Source organism: Vanellus vanellus (assembly GCF_965231255.1).
Source record: "Vanellus vanellus genome assembly, chromosome: 1".
Lineage (NCBI taxonomy): Eukaryota > Metazoa > Chordata > Aves > Charadriiformes > Charadriidae > Vanellus > Vanellus vanellus.
The window spans coordinates 86,945,551-86,970,547 of record NC_138905.1 but is presented as its reverse complement, the minus strand read 5'-3'; the positions used below and the strand labels follow the sequence as shown (position 1 = coordinate 86,970,547).

The 24,997-nt window shown below is 39.4% G+C and overlaps 1 protein-coding gene across 1 annotated transcript in view; it reads right to left on the bottom strand.

Annotated features, from left to right (window-relative positions):
* Window positions 1-24,016, bottom strand: part of CRACR2A (calcium release activated channel regulator 2A) — a 64,754-nt gene extending 40,738 nt beyond the window's left edge. The window contains exons 1-6 of the mRNA XM_082494859.1: window positions 23,834-24,016; window positions 19,710-19,821; window positions 13,848-14,013; window positions 12,128-12,274; window positions 3,574-3,664; window positions 2-97 (exon numbers count right to left, since the gene is read on the bottom strand). Of these exons, the coding sequence (XP_082350985.1) occupies window positions 2-97; window positions 3,574-3,664; window positions 12,128-12,274; window positions 13,848-14,013; window positions 19,710-19,821; window positions 23,834-24,001 (780 nt within the window). The 5' untranslated portion in view covers window positions 24,002-24,016. The remainder of the gene's footprint in view (window position 1; window positions 98-3,573; window positions 3,665-12,127; window positions 12,275-13,847; window positions 14,014-19,709; window positions 19,822-23,833) is intronic.
* Window positions 24,017-24,997: the final 981 nt, after the last annotated feature.

Sequence of the window (24,997 nt, the reverse complement as noted above, 5' to 3'; positions counted from 1 at the left end):
CCCTTTTCTGTTTCTGAACCAATTGTTCCAGTTCTTGTTCTTTTGACAGGAGCTTGCATTCCAGCTCTTGACTGTAGGACTGAAACCTCTCTGTGTCCTGCAAAATTCAAAGAGGAAATGGATTAATTTTCATCAACAGGAGGAGACATAAGGAATCAGGCATGAAAATAATAGGCTTTTCACAGTGAACGTAACAAGTTACCGATAGAACTCAGTTTAGGGATGGTATCACTCACTAATCTAGACTCTGAGCTTCTGTAAACTGGTGTAGTTCAGCAACTTCAATGACTGCAATTGCTACAGGATGTGATGATTGCACATGAGTAGGCATCAAGTCTACAAAGTGGGCAGAAGTCTTCTTAGGCACAAGCCTTAGCAGCTTAGCCAATCTAAATCAATGAAGCTAGAATGCATTCTCCCATTTCCAGCTTCACATACGTTCATCCTCTTATACACTAGCATTCATGCTCATCTGTTGCAGCAGTGAGCTGTTTCAGAGAGCTAAACAAGCAGAAGAAACACAGGAAATAAGTGAATAGCTTTCTGCATATTTGGTTTCCTGAACCAGCCAACCACTGACACACAGAATTGATGAGAATGCACTGATGGAAACAAGCTGGACAAAATTAAATTATTATGGAGTCATACTGCAACTCATATACAAGATATCAGGATTGACGTGGGAGATACAGGCTACTGACACACAGCCCAGCAACTCAGGATGCAGTAAAAGAAACAATACTTGCTACCTTTAAATTCCTTCACTAACAACGATCTGTCACAGATGTTCCACCGGTGTAAGAAAGTGAACTGGGCTTCAGGCTCTGACATTCACTTAGCAATTATATCAATCTGTCCACTACTTAAGTATCCTGCAATCACTGCGAATTCCCTGCCTTACTTGGGATTACTCCTTCAGGCACTCCTCAGCTAAGACAAATTGTCAGACCTTCCCTGAGCAAAATCGGGTTCCAGCAGTTCATATCAACTGCGAATCTGTCCTATTCCTCCACAACAGCCTTCTACTCTCTAAGGTCCCTAAGAAAATGCCTCTAAACAAAAATACAAATTCCCTCAAGACAGCAGTGGTTCCTACATGCTTTTCCCCTTCACCAGAACACATAATGGGGTAATCAAAAGCATGTTAACTGGCTTCTTATGTGGAAGAATATACATGCAAGAGAAAACAACAGACTAACTGCCCCTTTTGTGCAACCTTCAGTCAGCAGGGTATTAAGTATCGTAAATAGCTACAATTTGTACTTATTTGCATCTTACCAATTTCTTTAAATCTATTCTTCATGAGCTGCTCTTCATTCAAGCCATAATAATTCCCCTTTTATATGGCATCAATGCATCTCTCCAGGCTGTAAAGTCTTTGTGAGACTTTGCATTAGAGAAAGAATTTAACAGTCAGATCTCCCCAAATCCCAAATTAGTCATGCCAAGAAACAATACTTCGAGTGTCTGACAACCATTAGTGTGAATGCTGACTAAACCGTAAAAAGCTTCAGTGGGAAGCTTTAATGAAAACGCTTGAAAGAAATGGTTTTACCTCAAATACACAACTAACTAGGAGATCCAACAATCATTGCTTACGGAAAAGTCTTTGTTGTTTTAGGATTTTCAATACAATTTCAGTTGTGGGCTATTAAGATCATAGAAACCATTTCTTCCACAACAACTGCTGTCAGACAAAGTTGCAAATAATTTTTATCCTTCAGCTGATATACAAACTTTATATAAAAGCGACATCTCATCCACCACTAAACACTGCTCTCAGCTTGGAATGAAGGTGTACTTCACTAAGGGCAAATCATGCCTGACAGATTTGGTGTCCTTCTACAACAGGGTTACAGCATTGGTGGATAAGGGAAGAGCAACTGACATCATACACCTGGACTTGTGCAAAGCATTTGACACTGTCCTGCATGACATCCTTTCTCTAAATTGGAGAGACAGATGGACCACTCGGTGGATAAGGAACTGGCTGGATGGCCACACTCAAAGAATTGCTGTCAATGGATCGATGTCCAAATGGCAAGCAGTGATGAGTGGCATATCTCAGGGGTTGGTACTGGGACCAGCGCTGTTTAACATCTTTGTCAGTGACATGGACAGTGGGATTGAGCGCACCCTCAGCAAGTTTGCACCAAGCTGTGTGGTGCAGTCGACATGCTGGAGGTGGGCCCATGCAAAGCTCAGGACGTTCAACAAGGCCAAGCGCAAGGTGCTGCATATGGGTTGGGGCAAACCCAAGTACAAACACAGGCTTGACGGAGAATGGATTGAGAGCAGCCCTGAGGAGAAGGACTTGGGGGTGTTGGTCTACTCTGACTGGACTAACGGTTTTAAACTGAAAGAGGGTAGATTTAGAATAGATATTAGGAAGAAATTCTTTACTCTGAGGGTGGTGAGACACTGGAACAGTTTGCCCAGGGAAGCTGTGGATGTCCCATCCCTGGAAGTTTTCAAGGCCAGGTTGGCTTTGAGCAACCTGGTCTAGTGGAAGGTGTCCCTGCCCAGAGCAGGGCGGTTGGAACTAGATGATCTCTAAGGTCCCTTCCAACTCTAACCACTCCATGATTCTATGATTTGGATCACAAAAGAATTTTTTAGATATCATATTTGATTGAGAATGGAGGCAATAATTGATGGATATCCACTAGTTTTGGCAACGTTTTGTGTACCAACCATATATTGGTTTGATTCATTTGACTGCTCTCAAGACAACAAAGAGGCATGAGCCAGTAGCTCATGATTGGTTGACCCAGCCACCCAAAGAAGCTGTGGAATCTCCATCAAAATTCTCAAAACTCAATTGGACAAGTCCTTGAGGAACCTGATCTAGTTTGAAAGTTAAAAGCAGCACAGGTGCCTTCCCACCTAAATGATTCTAAGATCACTCTTTCCTGGAGCACACTGGGAGTTCTTGTTAGTTCCCTTGTTTTAGGAGGAAAAAAAAAAAGCAGGATGGAAAAATCCAAAGAAAAGACTAGAAGAGCAGGAAAGGAGATTTAAAGAAGACTTCATAAGAAAAGGAAATTAATTATCAGGTGTTCTGGAAGCATTATGGCAGTGACAAAAAAATCTGACCTATGTTTATTTTGCAAGTAGCTGTGGTGTTTTCAGAAATTACCATCACTTGATTTATCTGTTGTTGCTCTTCAGTGAGAACTTAGCCCCTCCTCAAAAGCAGAGACTGCAGAACTCAACAGGATTAGTGCTGCTCTTCACAACCTCAAAGAGCATTTTTCTTAATTGTGGCCAGAAGTTGGACCTATAGCAGTATACAATGAGGCTGTAGTTCAGTTGACTTTCAAAAGAACGCCAGCTGCTACTACATGCCAACCACTGAGCACAGGACATAGATGCTCCTTGCATCCAACAAGTCACTTAGTTTGAAGCTGCAGAGCCTGGATCAGTACAAAAGGAGCAGGGAGGCAAATGATGTTTTTTTCTTATTCTGTTGTGAAACACATTTTGTGGGCTTTCATTTCACACTCACAATGAGTATAAAATCACTGGAAGTGGCAGCAGAATCCATGGCTACAATAACAAAGAGACACTCACTTTCAAGAGAAACTGCTCTTTCTCCTTTTTGATTTGCTGTTCCATTTCCTCATAGAGATGCTGAATTTCTTCATCATAAGCAGCAATTTTCCTATTAAAGATAAAAGTATACTGAATGAGTCTTTGTAGCGCTGCTTCAAGTCATGGCTTATATTAAGCTCCACATTTCTGACTTAACACAAGACTCCAGAGAATGTTCTAGGGTTAAGAAAATAAGAATTTTTGTGCAGCAAAGGTCACAGATTAAATTTTTATTTTTTTCTCATGGAAGGAAAGCTTCAACAGCTCAAAGGCTAATAAAGCTACACATCTGATATTTCTGTATAAAGCAGCTGTTCACTATGCAGTTTTAATGACTACTAAATCTTAGGTTTAAGGAACAGAGCTTCCTAGTGACAATACTAAGAATATCAGAGCCTAAGTTTGCCAGTTAGAAGTATTTTCACTACAACTACAACTACAACTTCACCATTCAAGAGCACTGAATGAGATACTTCTATCATACCTACGACATTTTAGTTAGAATGGACTTCTTGAAAGTCCTTCTCGAAAGCTGCCTTACTGCCTCTCTAACAGCTTTCCCAAAACAAATTTGAAAAGCCCAGCTGAAGAACAGAAATAAATACGCTATGCAGAAGTGTATCTGACTGTAGGAAAAAAGAAGAACTTATAAAGCTCACTTTTTCCAATAGAATATTGCAATTAATATCACCGCAGTTTGATGCATGAAGGATTACACTGAGCAGATGCTTTAGTTTGGGCAGAAAATATTTAACTGTTGATAGGGAACAAGACAGCTGCCTTGTTCTGCTTCTGTTCTATTCTATTCTATTTTATTCTATTTTCATTAATCAAAAAACTGAAAAGCAAAAAGCACTTTGCATCAAACTCAGAGGCCATCCTAGAAAGACTTTTAATAGAGATAAATAGAGCCATTATGTGACACTACTGTATATTCCCCCGCATTCCTCTTGCTAGAGCTGTTCTTTGAGCAATCTGCAGAATGCATGCTACAAATAAAGTACATAATCTCCTAAGGCATTCACATCAATAAAAGCAAGCCAGGAAATATACAGTAGAAAAAAAAAACCCAAAACGTTAATTTTTTAACCTGGGTATCTATTATTTTTTCAGTACCTAATGCTCTACATAGTCTATGTTTTCACTTATTAAAGGCCTGATTATCTTCTCAGTAAAAGCCAAGCAACATCAGAACACCTGACTGCCAGTTTGCATTTTTAGTCATAGGTAAAAAATGAGGGGGAAGGAATTTTCTCAGGATTTACAGCAGCAATAAACAAATATCAAGCTACACCAATTTTAGGAAAATGATTGCTGTCAGATTTTTGTAAACTCTGATTAGGTGAGAAAAGCAGCCCAGACAAGGGCCTCTTCATGTGACCGCAATGCTTCCAAAAGAGAGTGCCAGAAAATCCAGAAGCTTTTTCTGCTGCCTTACTCCCCTTATAGTGCAAAGTCAGGTCATGTTTTGATCTCAAATTTTACTTTCTTAAAACTAAGAAAATGCTTCATAAGAAATTAGCATTCATCAATGGAATAAAATTACATAAATTCATGAAGTATTAATTATTTAGAAAGGTATGGCAGAGATGCTAAGACCATATTTAAAAATACTGCATTCACGAAGTATAATGTCACTTTGATCAGGGCTAGATTGACAATGTATTGAAAAACCCTGTAACTTTGCACAGACAGAACACATTGCACAGAAGTCAGTGTTTCCATGGGAATCATAAAGATTTTCTTTGCTTCTGTGTGACAGGGAGAATAACTTTAGTCCCATATTATTAAGTTGGTGATTTAGATGTTTCTTTCCTCTTTTGTGTTTGGAATCAAAGGATATGGCAGCACCATCAAGACTACATCCAGGAGGTACTTCTGAATGTAGGAATCTTTTTAGTTGGTCTGGCACATAAGCACATGCCATTTCCGCAGGCTAAATACTCCCCAAGCGTCTCATCCATGGCTTACCATCCTTAACTCCGATCCAATTAAATAGAAAGATAAAATAATATCCTGTTATAATCAAAAGTGCAACAATTATAAGTAATGTAACTAACAAGCAGCAGAAAAAATAATCCAACACATTAGTTGGCAAATATTCCCTACATGCAGTCAAAGGAGAATAATTAAAGCCATAAGGGCACATCATTGTTATGTGAAAAATGCTAAATGTTTTGATTAAAATCTCTATTCCCTGGGATCATACCATCCAGTTTTACTCAATGCATAATTGCATAATTTCAGCAATATTTGATAATGTGATCTTTCTCTTTCCAGTAATGATCTGGAATAAACAGAGATGGAGACGAAATGGAAATAGAGCTGTTGTTGAGCACACTAACCAAAATGGAATGTAACATGAGTTCACTAAATTCAGATGATGAGTTCAGGATCAACACACTCACAAGGGTTTAATTTCTGCCCATTCATGTAGCTGCAATGTGAACTCTTTGTGTTTCACAACTGCTATTCATGCATTTTGTTGGAATGGTCCTTCTTCATGCTTGCAGCCCCAGAAGGCCAAACGTATCCTGGGCTGCATCAGAAGTTTGGCCAGCAGGTTGAGGGAGGTGATTCTGCCCATCTACTATGCCCTGGTGAGACCCCGCAGAATCACAGAATGGTCAGGATTGGAAGGGACCTCTGGAGATCATCTAGTCCAACCCCCCTGCCAGAGCAGGGTCACCTACAGCAGGTTGCACAGGAGGGCATCCAGGCAGGTTTTGAATGTCTCCAGAGGGGGAGACTCCACAACCTCCCTGGGCAGCCTGTCCCAGTGCTCTGCCACCCTCAAAGTAAAGATGTTTCTCCTCATGTTAAGGTGGAATTTCCTATATACAAGTTCATGCCCGTTACCTCTTATCCTATCACTGGGCACCACTGAAAAAAGACTGTTCCCATCTACCTGGCACCCTCCCTTTTTTATAAGCATTAATAAGATCCCCCTTCACTCTTCTTTTCTCTAGACTAAAAGGACCCAAGTCCCTCAGACTTTCCTCATAAGAGAGACGTTCCAATCCCCTAATCATCTTCGTAGCCCTTTGCTGGGCCCTCTCCAGCAGTACCCTGTCCTCCCTGTACTGGGGAGCCCAGAACTGGAAACAATACTCCAGATGCGGCCCCACCAGGACAGAGTAGAGGGGAAGGATGACCTCCCTCGACCTGCTGGCCACACTCTTCTTGATGCACCCCAGGATGCCATTGGCCTTCTTGGCCACAAGGGCACATTGCTGGCTCATGGTCATCCTGTTGTCCACCAGGACTCCCAGGTCCCTTTCCACAGAGCTGCTCTCCAGCAGGTCAGCCCTGAACCTGTACTGAGGCATGGGGTTATTCCTCCCCAGATGCAGTACCCTACACCTGCCCTAGCTGAATTTCATAAGGTTCTTCTCTGCCCAATTCTCCACCTGGATTACTGCATCAAGCTTTCGAGTCCTCAGCATAAAAAGGATGTGAACCTGTTGGAGTGAGTCCAGAGGAGGGCCATGAAGATGAGATGAGGGGGCTGGAGCACCTCTCCTATAAAGACAGGCTGAAGGAGTTGGGGTTGTTCAGACTGGAGAAAAGTAGGCTCTGGGAAGACCTTATTGCGGCCTTCCAGTATGTGATGGGAGCCTACAAGAAATCTGGAGAGGGACTTTTTATAAGAGCATGTAGCGATAGGATGAGCAATAATGGTTTCAAACTGGAAGAGGGTGGATTTAGAATAGATATCAAGAAGAAATTTTTCACTCTGAGGGTGTTGAGACACTGGAACAGGTTGCCCAGAGAAGTTGTTGAGGCCTCATCCCTGGAAGTGTTCAAAACAAGGCTGAAGCAACTTGGTGTAGTGCGAGGTGTTGTCCCTGCCCATGGCAGGTGGCTGGAACTAGATTACCTTTAAGGTCCCTTCCAACCTAAACCATTCTATGATTCTATGATTCTTTCCCCTTAAAAGAAACAAAGAAGAAAATTACTATTTTTAAAAGGAGATGGTTTAAATCTCATATTTTTATTTTGCCTTGAAATCTACAAATACAGGGAACAGCTCATCATCAATTCCTTTATGATGATAAACACCAGTGAGGAGAAGAACACCAATTCTGAGATCAAAATGTGGCCTTTTGCTTTTTTCTTCATTAAAGTCTATTCAGTTCTATGCAAAAACTCATCAGCAGTATTTTGACTGTTGTTCTACTGAACCAGAATTACAGATCACCTAAAAGGAAAAACATGCCCATGGCTATACCGCACAGAATGTGTCTGATGCACTGATAGACCTCTCCTGTGAGTGTAACAGGAATACATTTGATATCTTGTTAGGAATCTTTGTTGAAACATTTTAACTGAGGGATTACAGTGGTAGGTTTTAACTTTCTTCTCCAACAATCATCTTAACTGTTTAAAATAAAATATAAAACTGAGGTGAGGTTAACATCTGACAAAATCAGAGTCAGTCAATTTACCTGAAATACTAAAGCAGACCTTTAATACCTGAAAAAATTATGGCCTGTTATTAAGTAATAAAAATAGTCACACACTAAGTGTGTACAGTGCCATAATTTACATGTTCAGAGGACAGAAATACTAGTATCTGTAAGAGAGTCAGCAGCAGACAGTACAATATTCAAATCCCTTCTTCAAGACTATTTAGAAGTTACCAACATCTTTTCCTAGGAAAAAAAAAAAAAACTTACTTGCTATATAGAAGGTTTCTTTAAAAGTTTGCACTGATATTTATATACACACAAATATATATAAATAAATAAATATATAAATAAAAAATCACAGGGAGATATGCCTTTGAGTAACATCCAAAAAAGTACCACAAATTTCCTCTGTGCAGGATCATGCTACATGTTATACGTATGTGTTATAAACTTATTTATAAGTTTACTGAGCTCTATGAAAACAGGTTTGTAAGAGACATGTTAACACTTATATAGATTAAGTGTTAAAGTATTGAGATGACTAGGTCTTAGCCTGAGGATTAACTAACTGAACAGAGCATGAGAAACTACTAGACATTATATGACAAATTGCTGGACATGGCAAATAACAGTGAGAAACTGACAACACTTACAGATAGCACCTTGATGGATGGCTTTCACAGGTGTTCTAGGAGGAGTTATGCAGTAAACAGCCAACCTCATAGCTACCTGAAGGAGAGTATTTGGCACCTTTTGGGGAGAAGAATTTTGCCAAGGAAAACTACATCTAGATAACCACATCAGTAACACCATATAATGGCAAGATTACTTAGGTACCACTATCAGAAACGTGAAATTTGCATACAGATGTAGAAAAACTGGGACCAATGTCAAGAAAAGTATTTAGGGACAAGTTTTTTATTTATGAGGAGACAATAGAGAAAGGGACCAAGGTGGATGTTAAGGGGAGATAAGTGGCTTAGTCAAGTTTAAGCAATCTGAGGGTTAGTATGTTTGTCTGTTCAAGTCCTGTGTCCGATTATCACAGACTATGCTATCTTCTTATTACATTCTATTTCTAACTGTGTGAACTCAATGTCTATTCTGTGTGGGTGTCATTCATTAACATACTTCAAGCTGAACTAGCCAGCAAGGCTGGAGATCTCCATCTGGAAAAACTCAAGGTCTGAGCTAACAATGGGAAGTAAAGGGACTAAGGTCTCAGCAAGGACTTAAAAACCCTCATGCTACTATCCAAAGGATCAGTGATTGTTAATGAGCAAGCAAATGAACACATTCTGGTAGCAAACTTCAAACCAGCTGAACCAGTCGGCAAGTAGAAGGAGACCCACATCTGGAAAGACCCAAAGTCTGAGCCAAAGAATGGGTAAGGGGCCCGGGGTGCAGGCAGGGACATTAGATAGACTACAGTACATGCTAATATTCAAAGGATTTGTGAATGTAGGTTTATTTCTGAATAAAGTAAGTGTGGGGGAGGGCTGTATGTGTGTATGTTTTCACTAATAAAATTCACTCCTGATAAACTGGATGGTAGAAACAGGATCAGGCTCTCATCTTCATGTTGGTGTGAATGCTGCTTGTGTTTAGGTGGTTGCCAATAGGGGCAATGCTTTCTAATCAGTATTAGTCTGCACAGTCCCCCATGTGTGGTGTGTCTACGTGTGTGTGTATCAAGAATATATGTTCAGCCTCACTACTAGCTGGACCTACAAATAGTAACAGCAGCAGCATACTGTATCTATTGAATCAGGATGGGAGGAAACCCCTGGGACTACAGATTCAGGTTCATGAATGAAAATATGCGTGTTTGAAAGCTCCAGAAGAAAAGGCAAAAGACAACTTCTCAGTCATCCAGTTTAGAAATAAAGGGAACAACTTAAGACAAAAGCACAGCCTATAGGAGACAAAAGGCTGAGAACAGATTCACAGAGGTGGGTTGGGAAGGAAAGATAGAAGATCACATTCATTCTCCACTTCCAAAGGGTACTATTGTCACCAATCAAGAAGAACCTGGGAGGTCATTCTCCCCCTCTACTCTGCACTGGTGAGGCCACAACTGGAATACTGTGTCCAGTTTTGGGCTCCCCAGTTCAAGAGGGACAGGGAACTGCTGGAGCGAGTCCAGTGAAGAGCAACTAAGATGATTAAGGGATTGGAGCATCTGCCTTATGAGGAAAGGCTGAGAGGGCTGGGACTCTAGCCTGGAGAAGAGAAGGCTGAGGGGAGACCTTATTATGGCGTACAAGTATCTAAAGGGTGGGTTGAAGGAGGATGGACCCAGGCTCTTTTCAATGGTTCCCAGTAACAGGACGAGGGGTAACGGGCACAAGTTAGAACACAGGAAGTTCCGTTCAAATACACGGAAAAACTTCTTTACGGTGAGGGTGACAGAGCACTGGCACAGGCTGCCCAGGGAGGTTGTGGAGTCCCCTTCTCTGGAGATTTTCAAGCCCCGCCTGGATGCAGTCCTGAGTAATGTGCTCTAGGCAATCCTGCTTTAGCAGGGGAGTTGGACTAGATGATCTCTAGAGGTCCCTTCCGACTCTGAAAATTCCGTGATTCCATGATTATAAGACCTCAATATGCAGTATCTCTTATCTTCTGTGACCCCACAGTAAATCCTGGCCAGCGTATGTGAGCACATGCATCTTAGTGCTAAGAATACGCATGAGGGTATAAAAAATAAAATTTTTCCCCCTCTATATAGTCTTGTCTCAAGCTTTGCTGTTATTTGTATATAGTGTAAAATAAGTCATTCAGCCCCACTGTCACCAAAGACAGTATTACTCCTCTGATAGTTCTAGCTCCTTCCAGATATCGATTACAAACAAAACAATGATCTATGTACTGAAATTAGAGGTGTTATCAGGAGCAACAAACCCAAGAAAATAGCTAAAACCTGTTTTTACTACAAAGGCATAAAAAACCAATGTATTTTCAAGGTAGAGATTTCGTGTCAGCCAGAAAAGTCAGGTAATGCTAATGTATTCTCCATGTACCTCTGTGCTGATCACAGCTATTAAACAGACAAATTTATTCATTCAGTTCCCAAAAAACACTGACAAGAGTCTAACAAAAAAAAAAAACAAAACCACAAAACAAACCCGTCACTACATAGGGTTGTTAATAATCTCTAGTCTTTATGCTGTTTACAAATTACTAGCTGTCTGAAGGCTAAAACCATATTTGTAGACTTAGATGAAAATGTTGCTATCAATATAAACCAATTGTCTTTAATTACCATATGTTTTTAGTTTTTCTTTCTTCAGAAGCCTTGTCACATTCTCAAAATAGCCAGGACAGTGCTGAACAAACAAAGTAAACGTTCAACAATATATTTGCCTTTATTAATCAATCTGTAAGAATGTGAAATTCAGAAGTGACACTTTATAATAAAAATACAAGAGAACTTCAACTATAAGCATCATTTTGTATTCTATTTAGATATAGCATCATAATTTTTTTCCCTCTAGATAGCAACATATTAAAGGATGACCTAATAATTTTTAGTTCTTATATATTTGTTTTTTATGTATTTTATAGATTTGTTTTTATATACACATTATATATGTTTTTATATATAAACCCAATATATATTGTTTACTCTATTTCATATATTTGTTTTATATATATCTGTTAACTTACATTTTCACTGGTATGAGGGCTTTGTGCTGCTTTAATATCTTAAACCTCTCATTTCTCTGGCCAGTTAATCCAGATTTACTGCTTATCTGCACGCAATGTTTGCAAAGCACACAGACAATCTATCAGATTTAGTGGTAAATCTGACTGTCCTCTGGAATCAAACTGATTTAACTAGAAGTGAATTGCTTAATATTGTCTTAAAACTGCAATGCAATAATAGACATCTGTGAAAGAATTTCAAACAACAAAATCTGTTAACTGGAAGAGAAAAGCTAATTTCAGCCAGTTCTGCAGTATAAATAATTTTACTGGTACTCTTTATGTTATGTTACAGGAACTATTGCGATTACAGTCCTCAGTTCATCACTGAAATACCTTGTTTACTTCAAAGGTTCAAATAGTAGGTAAGATTGTTGTAAAACTATGCGAACAGTCCAAAAAAGAGAAGCACTAACTTTTTTAGAGCGTATTCCAACTCATTCTTTTCATTATCTGCTTCTTGGAGCTGGGAAAAAATTCTGACCAGGAACTCTTCAAAACTGGAAAGTAAATGAGGTTCATCTTTTCTCAGCTGCAACCAAAGTTGCTTCACATCACTCTCACTGAAAGAAGAGATCATAAAGGATTCATTAAGAGGGAACATTTCTTGGGCTGCAATAAATGTTCACAGCATCCTAGTGGATGGAGGCTTCAGAGCATGTTGCGTTAAAGAGCATCACTAGTCAGAACACAAGGCTTATTAAAAACATGGGCTACTTTAGCAGTGCCAGATTTGAAAATGATGAATAAATTGCATTTATTCAAAAAAATGCATCATAAAGTTTGGCCATGCATGCAGAGAATCACAGGAACTACTTGTTTAGTGGGTGCCTTGCCAGACACTTCATCTAAAAAGGAATGGATAAGAAAGCAGATAGACGAGATACGCTGTACCATCCTGTCACTTCTCTTAGAAGTAAAGAAGTTCCCATTAATCTAGTGGGGAGAGGGCAGTGGGAAAGCTAATCAAAAACACTTCCTCATGAGAAATTAATGAGACCCTGTCTCCTAAGTTACTTAGACAAGTTAACAAATTGCATTTGCACTGTCTTCTTTAATTTTCAACCTGTTTTAATTCCACAGTGGGACTGTTACAAAAATCAGAACAGGACATCTTGAAAATTGTGATTTAAAGATTTACCAAGAGAATGTTTTGTTTCCAAATCTGTTCAGTGGATACTGGAAAAAAGATGTTCAACTGTGAATGATAATGGGTTTTTAAATACTTTGCCAAAATTCTCCTAAACAACTTACTTTGTTTGTTTCTTCCTGACTCATTCTCTTCCATGCACATTGTAAGCCTGAACTTAGCCAGCAAACAGTGCTACATTTACAGGACAAAATGAGGATAAGGCTAAAAAAAGTGAGTGACAAAAATATTTTCATAATGAAAGCCTTTCAGGGTGACTTCCAATCAACTCTTTCCTGTAACAGGCAGTCAGGTGAAGAGAAGAACTGGTGAGGACTTCTACTTCATGGTAAGGATCACTGATGCATTTCTTAACCATTCCTACTATCTGTCCAGACTCTCTCCCATTTTTGCCCCATGCTTTTTTTGATCTAGAACATTCATTGTGATTGGCCAATGAGTGTCAGGCCAACCCACAAGAAGCTCTTAGTATAGTTTTTGTGTTCTGTGTTTCAGAGTAAGTCATCCTGGTCCTGGAAGAGGTAGTGTTATCAGAATAATCACAGCATGCAATTATCCATGGAGGAGAGAAAAAGCAGAAAAAGGGAAGAAAACATTCTTACAGTTAACTGTTGCACTTTAAACACAGCCCTTGCCAAAAAAGCACTCATCACACATTGTTTGATTGAAAATCAGTAGCATCTGTGGATTACGTGCTTGTAATTATCTATGTTCAAAACCCATGCTACGACAGTGCGTTAACAGTATAGCTTTCATACGGCACAAACATACATTTCATATGCCTGGAGTATAACAGTTTTGCTCTTGGAAATGTTGGTTGAATGGCATTTTATCAACTCTGGCAACCAAGAAAATTGATTTTTAAAGAATCACTGTGTTACGAGCAGCCATGGTTCTCATCATTCATCTTGGATTCCATCAAAATCAAACCCAGAGCCAAACCATAAAAGATCATACAATCTATAACTATTGCTGCGAAGACTCACTCATCCAAAACCTTTTTAGCTCCAAGCCGATCCATCAGATTTGAAAAGTGGAATTCTTCATCCTCATCATCACTCATGGTCTCTTTGCATTTAAGTGGGCAGGCTGTTTCACCTGATTGCTGCATCATCTCATTATTCAAAGCAATCTGCCCCAAAAGAAACTGGCCTAAGAATTAGAAATTACACACGTTAGCATTTTCAGAACTTACTATAAGAAGCAATGTCATTGAAGAGCAACATACTAAAGCTGAACTTTTACAGTAAATATAATTTGTGAGGGAAACACCTACGCTCGTTTGCACAAAAAGGGAGTATAATGAAACAACAAAAGGATGAGGCAGGGCACGATGATCTCTGAGTTCTATGCCTGACTTTTTGCCCAGTTTAATGTCTAATGTTCAGTAAATCACTCACCTCATTATTCACAAATATACTGAAAAAATTCAGATCTCCATAAACAAAAGACATAAATCACAGCAAAAAGCACTTTATAAATGTTGTGGCCTTATTTCTTGATATGCTTAAATAGAAGTTAGGAATCTAAAATAACCACAGCATTGCTACTAATGAAATGTACCTCCTATTTTAACATTCTTTTTAGTGCATGACCAAAGGCACGCCTCAAATTCCTGTACAAACAGCATATAGAAAGCTTCATTTTATAAACACTTATTTCCCTCCATTTGACTCACATGCACTTGAATTCCTCTAAGCTTGACCCCTACTGTAGTTTCTTTCATCTATTTGGGATATTTCTATTAGTAACGGAAAGATTGGATCACGGAGATGTGGTGGGATTGCTCCCATGACTGGAGTGTTGCAATGGACGGATACAGGCTCTTTAGGAGGGGCAAGAATGGAAGATGAGGAGGGGGAGTTGCTCTTTATGTGAGAGAGAAGCTGGAATGCATGGAGTACTCTGTGGGATGGATGAAGGAGCTGATAGAGATCTTATAGGTTAGGATTGAAAAAGGACAGGCAAAGGCCTGTAACTGCTATAGGACACTCTACCAGGAAGAACAAGCGGATGAGGCCTTCTACAGACAGGTAGGAACAGCCTCACGTTCACAGGCCCTGGTCCTCATGGGAAACTTCAATCACCCTGATATCCGTTGGAGAGACAATGCAGTAGGACCTAAGCAAACCAGGAGGTTCCTGGAATGCACTGACGATAACTTCCTCCTCCAAGTGACAGAGGAGCCAATGAGGAGAGGTGCTCTGCTGGACCTTGTATCCAGCAACAAAGAGGGTCTCGCTGGGGATGTGAAAGTCAAAAGAAAACCTTGGCTGCAGTGATCATGAGATGGTGGAGTTCGGGATCCAGAGGGCAGGGAGAAGGGTGAAAAAGAAGCTCATAACCCTGGACTTCAGGAGAGCAGACTCTGGTCTCTTCAAATATCTGCTTGGAAGAGTCCTTTGGGATAAGGCCCAAGAGCGAAGAGGGGCCCAAGAAAGCTGGTTAATATTCAAGGATCACCTCCTCCAAGCTCGAGAGCTCCATTACAAAGAATAAGCCAGGCAAAAATGCCAAGAGGCCTCCATGGATGAACAAGGAGCTCCTGGTCAAACTCAAACACAAAAAGAAAGCACACAGAGGGTGGAAGCAAAGATGGGTAACCTGGGAGAAATACAGAAACATTGTCTGGGCTTGCAGGGATGAAGCTGGGAAAGCTAAAGACCAAACAGAATTGCATCTGGAGGTGGATGTAAAAAAAGTAATAATTAAAAAAAAAAAAAAGTGCACAGGAGACAAAAGGAAGACTAGGGAAAATGTGTCCCTCAACAAGATGAGGGACTCGGTTACATAGGACATGTAAAAGGTGGAGGTACTGACTGCTTTCTTTGCCTCAGTCTTTACTAGCAAGGCTGGCCTTCAGGAACCCCAGGACCCCAAGGTCATAGAGAAAGGTTGGAGCAAGGAAGATGTACAGTTGGTGGAAGAGGATCAGTCAGGCCAGAGAATACTTAAATAAACTAGACATATATAAGTCTGTGGGCTCTGATGGGATGCACCCAGGAGTGACAAGGGAGCTGGAAGACGTCACTGTGAGGCCACTCTTGATAATCTTAGATTGATCACGGTGACTAGGAGAAGTGCCAGAAGACTGGAAGAAAGCAAATGTCACCCCAGTCTTCAAGAAGGGCAAGAAAGAGGACCCACGGAACCACAGGTTAGTCAACTTAAACTTGATCCATGGGAAGGTGATGGAGCACCTGATCCTGGAAACCATTTCCAGATACATTAAGAATGAGAAAATCATTAGGAACAGTCAGCATGGGTTCACCAAGGAGAAGTAATGCTTGACCAACTTGATAAACTTTTATGATGCAGTGACTGGCCTGGTAGATGAGGGGAGAGTGGTGGATACTGTCTACCTGGACTTCAGTAAGGCCTCCAACAAGATCCTTAATAGAGAAGCTGTTGATGAGAAGTTGGATGAGCATTCAGGGAGGTGGACTGAAAAGTGGCTGAATAGCTGGGCCCAGAGCGTGGTGATCACTGGTACAAAGTCTAGTTGGAGGCCAGTGACTATCATGTACCCCAGGGATTGATATTGGGTCCAGTCCGGTTTAACATCTTCATTCATGACCAGGATGATGGGGCAGAGTGCACCCTTAGCAAGTTTGTAGATGAGACCAAACTGGGAGGAGCAGCTGATATACCAGAGCATTGTGTGGCCACCCAGAGGGACCTCTACAGTCTGGAGAAATGGGCTGACAGGAACGTCACGAAGTTCAGCAAGAGGAAGTGCAAATTCCTGCGGCTGGGGAGAAACAACCCCATGCCCCAATATATGCTGGGTGCCATCCTGATGGAAGGCAGCTTGGCAGAAAAGGACCTGGGAATCCTGGTGAACACCAGGTTGAACAGAACCCAGGAATGTGCCCTTGCTGCAAAGAAGGCTAATGGTATCCTTGGCTGCATTAGACAGAGTATTGGCAACAGGTTAAGGAAAGTGATCCCTCCCCTTTATTCAGTGCTGGGGAGGCCACACCTGGAGTTCTGTGTCCAATTCTGGGCTTATCGGAACAAGAGAGAGACATGGACATACCGGAGAGAGTCCAACAAACAGCCATGAAGATCATTAAGGGACTGGAGCATCTCTCATGTGAGGAAAGGTTGAGAGGGCTGGGACTGTTTAGCCTAGGGAAGAGAAGGCTCAGGGATATAATCAATCGATATAAATACACAAAGGGAGAGTGCACAGAGGACAGAGCCAGGCTTCTTTCAGTGGTGCCTAGTGACAGGACAAGAGGCAACAGGCACAAGCTGAAACACAGGAGGTTCCATCTGAATAACAGGAAACACTTTTCTACTGTGAGGGTAACCAAGCACCTGTCACAGGTTGCCCAGGGAGGTTGTGGAGCCTCCCTCCTTGGAGATATTCAAAAGCCATCTGGACATATCCCTAGGCAACCGGCTTGAGCAGAGGGCTTGGACCAGATGACTTCCAGAGGTCGCTTCCAACCTCAACCACTCTGTGAATCTGTGATTCAGCTATTCCTGGCTATTGACACCACATCATAGTCATGAGAGACTTTCATGAAAGTTATGAGATGTTCTCAACAATTTTTCACTAGCCAACAAAACATGATGTTACCTTGTATTTGCTCTAGGAAGTGTTGAGAACACTACAGAAGAATTGACTATAAGAAATAACCATGGATTGACATATGAGTTGATTCAGTTAAAATTACACATGAGGCTAAGCAAGAATAGATATTACTGAAACCAACCGGTCTGAAGGGTTCAAGTAAATTAACAAACAGGTGAAGCTTGAAAGTATCTTAGAATTGGAGATAAAAAGGGTATAGATACAGACAAGAGAGCCAAAAATACTGAGACCTGCAAAGAATACTAAAACAAACAGCTACAGGCTTTTTAGCTACAACCATAAAAACAAAGGAAGAAAGAAGTACAGTAGTTGTACAGTGAGGATGCAGAAGTGAAATTGCCACTTGAATAATCAATGCACTTCTGCTTGGTTCGGGAAGACCAGACACATTCCATCAAATTCTAATTGTGCCAGCTATTTTATTTGAATATCTGCAAGTCAGAATTTTTAAGCAATCTAGGCAGATTTTCAGCAGAGGATCTTATATTCTAAATTCTAGTACAGAAGACACCATAGACACAAGGAAACAGAAATACTGGTGTGGTTTTATGGTTTTATCAACTCTATCGCACATTTTTTTCTCCTATCACCCAGCAGAGCATGTTGACCACAGAGACAACAGAATATGTTGCAAAGAGAGGTTACAGTAAATTTCAGATTTGCCATCATTTACAGATATGAACACAATTCTCCTATACTAATTGGTGCAGTACAAGTTTTATTCAGACACTACTCTGCTTTCTCCATTCTCTAGTTTTCTAAAGCAGCCTTTATCTAGTACAGCTTCTGCTTCTACTAGGAACGCCAACATCATCAGCTAGCCAAAGGTATGACTACCTAGCCTGGATCCCTGGAAAATACCTGTCATTCCTATGTAGCAGCTTAAAATGTAGCAGGCTTTACACTGTCCATCCTTACGTTTTACGTAAATTCTACACAGAGCTGCTGTTGAAGGCAGCACCTTGTCTGTGGCAGTGTGCATCCATGTCCTTTGTGTGTGTGTGTGCATGTGTGGGTGTCTCTGGGATACAACTTTAACTTCACTATCAGTTGAACCTGCAAACAGGGAAGCAGTGGCCACATCCAGCTGGGCCTCCAGACCGGGGTCCACCAGCTGGGCAGGAGGAATCCCCAGGCTCTGCAGCTGCTGGAGATAAAAGCCACCTACAAACTCCCTGAACAGAAAATTTTGATTTTGCAGGGACTACTTACAAAAATAGTGTTCAATTAACTAAGAAATATGTATAATTTACTTATGAAAAGTAAAGCAGTAAAACATTATTTCATTTTAAAATCATGGCAATTTGCAGATTAAAGTATACTCTTTATTAAGATACTTGATCTAGCTCTAAAATGGGAGGGGTGTGACATGAGAGAATTAAAATTTCAAATGATTGATGATTTGCAAACAAAAATGAAGGTCCTATTTGCGGGGCCTATACATAGTATTTAAATGGAGATTTAATGTTACAATTCACACATAGAAGAGATTCAGTTTTCTTGAGAAAATGCTTAAACCTGACGCTTACAGGCAGCAGAGCTAAAATTTAAGTACAAAAATGATTCTGCGTTAACAACCAAACAGTCTCACTAACATTGTCATCTTATCTGGAACGTCACAGCTGGGGAGAAAACAACCCTTTCACAAACACAGAGAACATGACAGTAAGAGTCAGGGAGTTACAAAGAACATATCAGCCCCAATCACGCCGTAATAATAATTGCCTTACCCTGTTTTGTTTTGAAATAAAGTAACATGACTTGAAGAATTAATTTCTTGTAGAAAGCATTCCCACAGCTGTAAGGATAGTGGTATTAACACATTTTCAACATTGTCTTACATTAATCTTGGAGATAATCTTAATTACCTCTCAGGTCTTACGACCTGATATGAAATAAACCACACAATTTTTTTTCCCCCCAAAGCAACTTTTCCAAAATTTGTTCATAGATCTACTCCATGGCTTAAAACAGGTGTAATTCAGATGGTTGCATCATATGTCTCATATTGTGCCATGGCTTGCCATCTTACACAGGAGACAAAGACCCTGGAGACCTTTGTCTATTTATAGACATTATTTTAACACTTCTTCATCTGCTACATATATCTGCTATATCTAGGAAATAGTCTGGCTCCCTGTGTGCATCATTAAATGTACTGTTAAGATAGAATGCTTCTTTATTGATGTGGAGAGTACAGAATACGAATAAAGCTCTACACAGGAGACATGCTTTCCAAACTCACTGAATCCTGTGGTGAACTCCTTTGGGGTAAGCGAGCCATTGCCATCGGCATCCAATGTAACAAAAACTTTTTCAAGCTCTTCCAGGCTAAGAGGTAACTCAGCATGCAGCCTCTGGAACGACAAAACACGCAGCAACTTTACCCAATACTACAGGATGAGAGGACGACTAGGTTCTACAGAACATCCATTATACAAAAGGATGGGCCCTTTTGTTTCCCAGAGTGAAAATTCAAATATGTCACAGAGTAAAACAAGATCAACTGAGGGACATTTGCTTTTATGACTTCATTATTTGCCTTTATGACTTCATTGTTTGCCTTTATGAATCCTTTACGACAAATCAGTGAGAACAATCTCCTCATGACACATATTCCAATCACATAGGGAAGAGTTAGAACTTGAGGTGGAGTCTCAGCATCCTGGTGAGATGACTTGATTATCTTAGTGAAATGCCTTCATTATCATATAGCTGGACAAACTTGCCGTCAGAACTGTATGCCTAGTTCCTTCCTTGTCATGAGGTCAAGCAAGAGATTCCCTAAACAAGAACATTATAGGGGTATACTGTCCTAATTAAAGCTGCTTTAAAATGTGTACATAAATAAATAAATAAAGCTAAGAAAGCCCCATGGTCCAAGGAGCAAACCTGATGCTCCTGTAACGAGTTAAATGTAGTTCCTGACTACTTCTGAAATGCAGCATGCTCACACCAAAAAATGACAAAATTTCATCAAAATAGCTCCACAAAATCACTTTTTTTTTTCTAAGAATCTAAAGACAGGCATAAAAGAAAAAAATATTTTCTTTAAAATTGGGCCTAATGGTCTTACTGTAATTCTTTTAACAGTATAGACAGATTCCCAGAAACAGGAGGAAACTGGAGTGGCAAATAACTACAATAGCGTGATTTCTACTGGGAGACAGCACTAGGAAGAGTAAAACCTTTCCTCAACTTGGGAAGCAATATAAATATACACTAGTGAAGTCTTCTGCTTTATTAGTTAATATTTTAATCTCTTCCCTGAACTCCTATTGTATATATAACATTAAAATTGCAAGCTAATAGGTTGATAAAGACCATCAGAACAAAAGTGCTCATCCGTTCCACTGTGGGGAAGGGATTTAACACCAAAGAAAGTATCTTATGCAAACCAAGAACAATAGAAACCACTATTCAATATACCAGGCCATATAACCAAGGTAAGAATTGGCTGAGTGTATTAACCAGAACTTCCCTGCCTGGAATGAAGGGTTTAGGGTATAAACCTGTATGAGTTGAAGGGAAGAATAATGAAAGGAATTCCAGGGTGATCTTGAGAAGGAAAAGCAACCAAGCTTCTAAAGCATCTGAAACTTCTAAACTATCTGAAATAGTCCCAAAGGGCTTTCTGAACAGGATTAATTGTGCGTTGCTGCTTGCTTCCAAAAAAACTAAGAAAACTTGATGTAATCCAGTCTAAACAAGTTATTCCATCAGTGATACAACACAGACCCACCTGCTACTCCAGTGCAACTGCTTGTGGGTCTTGTTGCAAACCTGACTGATAAATACATGCTTCTCCAACTACAGCTAGAGCATTCTATTGCAGAGTTCAAATTCTGAACTGAATTATACTATTTTTGCAGTAGAAAACACCACATTTACTTGCATTTTCTTGAAAAAATTTTGAAAATAAGAGATATTGAAGAACGTACCAACATTTTGCTCCATTAAACTCCCTGATGATAATTTACTGACTTTGATGAACTGGGACCACACTTACCATTGTTACTAAGATTAAGTCAAAGTTTTCCCAATCTCTTGTTTTTATTCTTCAAAAAAAATTTTAAGGTAGTTTCTTTTTTGTTAGGAAAACAAAATGTTATTGTTGGTTTCATAGGCGTGCTTTTGTTTATTTGCTCACTTTGGGCTTAATGTAAAAATACATAGATTCTTTCAACATGAGGCTCTTAAAAACTACAAAAAAAAGAAAAGAAAAGAAATAAAACATATCCAAAGATACCACTGGAGCTTTAAGAGAAATTATCTGCGTTGCCACCCAGTGTGCTTTGTGCTTTCATGACCTTTATGCTTACTTATTTGAAAACACCAATCTTTTACTCTGCTAAATAAAAGGACAGGTCAAATAGCTAAGAGCAAGATCTGAATCCAATTCTGCTATATGCATTAAACCAAAACATTTTGCAACACTAATTCTTATTATTCATGATAACCTCAAGGCCCACAGTGCAAAGCTGTGGTTTCAAGTCTCAGGCAGAAGAATTTGCTTTCAGACAATGCAAAGGTGATCAATGTTTAGTACCTTTTAAGGAAAAAAATTACTTACTTTATTGAGTTACGTCTTTGCTATAGGGAATGAACATCATGAAAAGTGCAATCAAAATCAACTATACTGATTTTGAATTCACATTTGCTATAAAGAGATTGCAGATAACTAGACATTCTAATCAAGCATAATGAATACCTATAACAGTACATGTCTAATGTGCAGTTGTTCATTATAAAACATCATTATTTTGTATGTTAATAAAATCCATTCGAAAACATTCTAGATTACTGTCACTGGTGTCCAAATAAATCTCTATTAATCCACTACTGAATTACAAGGAAGATGGGAAAATGAGAAAGCTATCACTGGCTTCAAAGAATCAGGGTTTCTGAATTGCTGGAATTAATGTAGAAGATTTTCATTTATAATTTTTATTCACTGTCACTAGATTACTGTAAAGTCAAATGGAGGACAGGGGTCTCACCCCAGTTTTTTTTGTCAATGGAACCACATTGATTTCAGCTGAATTACTCTTGATTTACGAAAGTGTTGAGTGGAATAAGGATAATCCAGTATTTTAAAAAGGTCTGTATTGGTAGTATTATCTTTAATCGGACCAGCAGGAAATAAAAGCAAATATAAAGAAACATCTTCTCAAGTGTTCTGAGCACCCTTATTTCTGTATTTAGATGAACCAGACACTTACATACATACTGAAGTTGTCAGATATGGTAAACAAATACTCATGGTGAAACAGAAGAAATGTAATTTATCTGTTCTTTGCAACCCTTTGCAACCCTTTTTCTACTGCATCTTTTGCAACATCCATTTTAGAACCTGAAGTATAAATTTATCAGCACTCTAAGCATAACACTTAGAATAAAACAGAAACAAATGTTTTTACGTTCCTTGTAAAAACAAATATTAATAGCTTTTATATACACCTACATATATATACAGGTCTTTCACTAGGTAAAACTATTCCACTCAGGTTTTGGAAAGATAATAAAATTATAATCCATTAACTTCTCTATGGGTCTGAATTTACCAAAATTAACAGTAACAACATATTTGTTTGTTTGCATTCAGTTACTTCAGTGAGATAATGTATGTAATGTGAGTATATTGGTGAAGCCGACAGCAGAGCAAGCATCTGCACTCCTGTCTTTTTTCAACTTTGCAGAATTAGCACTGGTCATCACAAAACTCAGCCACACACAACTGCCCAGAAAGCTCTTGAGAGCTAGTAATTTGAACAATTTACTATGAGATTTTTGCTTTTCCAACATAGGTAGTTAAAAGTGCTTTGCTTGCATTTTCAGCAAATCTGATTTTGGCCCCTCAAACAATTTAAGAACATTTTGGTAAGATTATTGTGAACACTGAATAATGCTAAAATACTGTTCCTTTATACTTCCTACATATATATGTGATCCAGCTGAGAGTTCACCATTGTCTGGCAGATGAAACCAAAGTGAAAGACTTTCTTTACACAATTTTGCTGAAAAAAACAGGATAAAATTGGTGGACTAAATACATCCATGATGCTGCGGCAAATCGCAAAGTAATGAATTTACCAGAGTTTCAACTTTCTCAGCGAGAATGAAATTAAATTCCTGGGGCATTTTTTAAACTTCACTTACTTTGATTTTCCACTTTTTTGTTGCTTCATCTGTGGAAACAAACGCAAGCATTATGTAAGACTTCAAAGAGATTATTTTAAATCCTAGATATCTCTTTAAAGTTATCAGGAGGGTGTTACAATTTTTAAGTCTAAATTAACCAGTCTCAACTCATTAAGGGCATTTTGAGCTTCTCTCATTGTGCATTTCACCTAGTCAGTTTTGGTTTACCTGCATGTCTTGACGAGTGATGAAGCCTTTGCCTTCCACATCACAAATCTGAAAGAACTCATGTGCTTTTTCCAACATAGTTAGTCCTGAGTCTTGTTCTCCAGTCCTGCTCCTCTCCGCATTTCCTGGTGGGCCAGGACTGGCACAGTTTCCTTGTATTCTGTCCATTGTCACAATCTCAGCACAGGAATATTTTAGGATGCTGCTATCCCATTTACTCACAAATTCTGATCTGAAACCTGTGCATGGAAGGTAAGGAAAAGAGCAAATCAGACCCTCTTAATGACACTTTCCACAATCTCTTAGCAACCATCTCTTTAGTTAGGCACTAAAGCTTAAAAGAAGAAAAAGCTTTTTGAAAATGCTTACTCTTGATGGGCTGCACTAAAGACACCACAAATGGGATGATGAATGAGGAGGGGGAGTCTGAGGGAAGGAGAAGACAAAACTAACTGAAAAGGAATCTCAAAGCAAAATCAGCTAGTGTAACAACAAATATAGACAATCGATTAACATGAACAAGAAAACACAAGAAATGCAGGTAAAAGAAAAAATAATTTAAAGTCACTACAACTATTCAACTGGTATCCTTTTGATTCTGATGATCTTAACACCACATATCACAATTTGCATTGGAATACAGTTCATACAATAGCTACAGAATGGAAAAGGATTGATGACTGATGGAACCTGATGGATGATGATGTTTAAATCAATTAAGTAAAATTAAGAGAAAGATAATCGATTATAGAATTCTGAAACATTTCCTTAGATTCATCCTTATTACTTAGGGCTTTGACTTTAACCTGTGAAGGAGAACTAATTGCTAGTGAACTTGGTGGGAAGACTTCATAAGTTAATCACATTCTGAAGAGCCTCTGTGAAAATTTGTATTATACCCCCTGCATGAAAATACTTGCATATATTTATGTTTGGCTATAATTTTATCTTAAATTCATTCTAGGAGGTCAGATGTAAATAGTTTTCCCTCTCCAAACTTGCTCAATTTTACAGCACACAGTATCAATACAAAAGGAGCAGGCTTTCCCAAAAGCCTATGAGCTCAAAGGCACTATTGAGTAATCACGGGTTGTCATGCCTCACCTAATGTTTGTAAAATTCCCTGCATGATCTTAACTGATTATCATTTGGGCAAACCAAGTA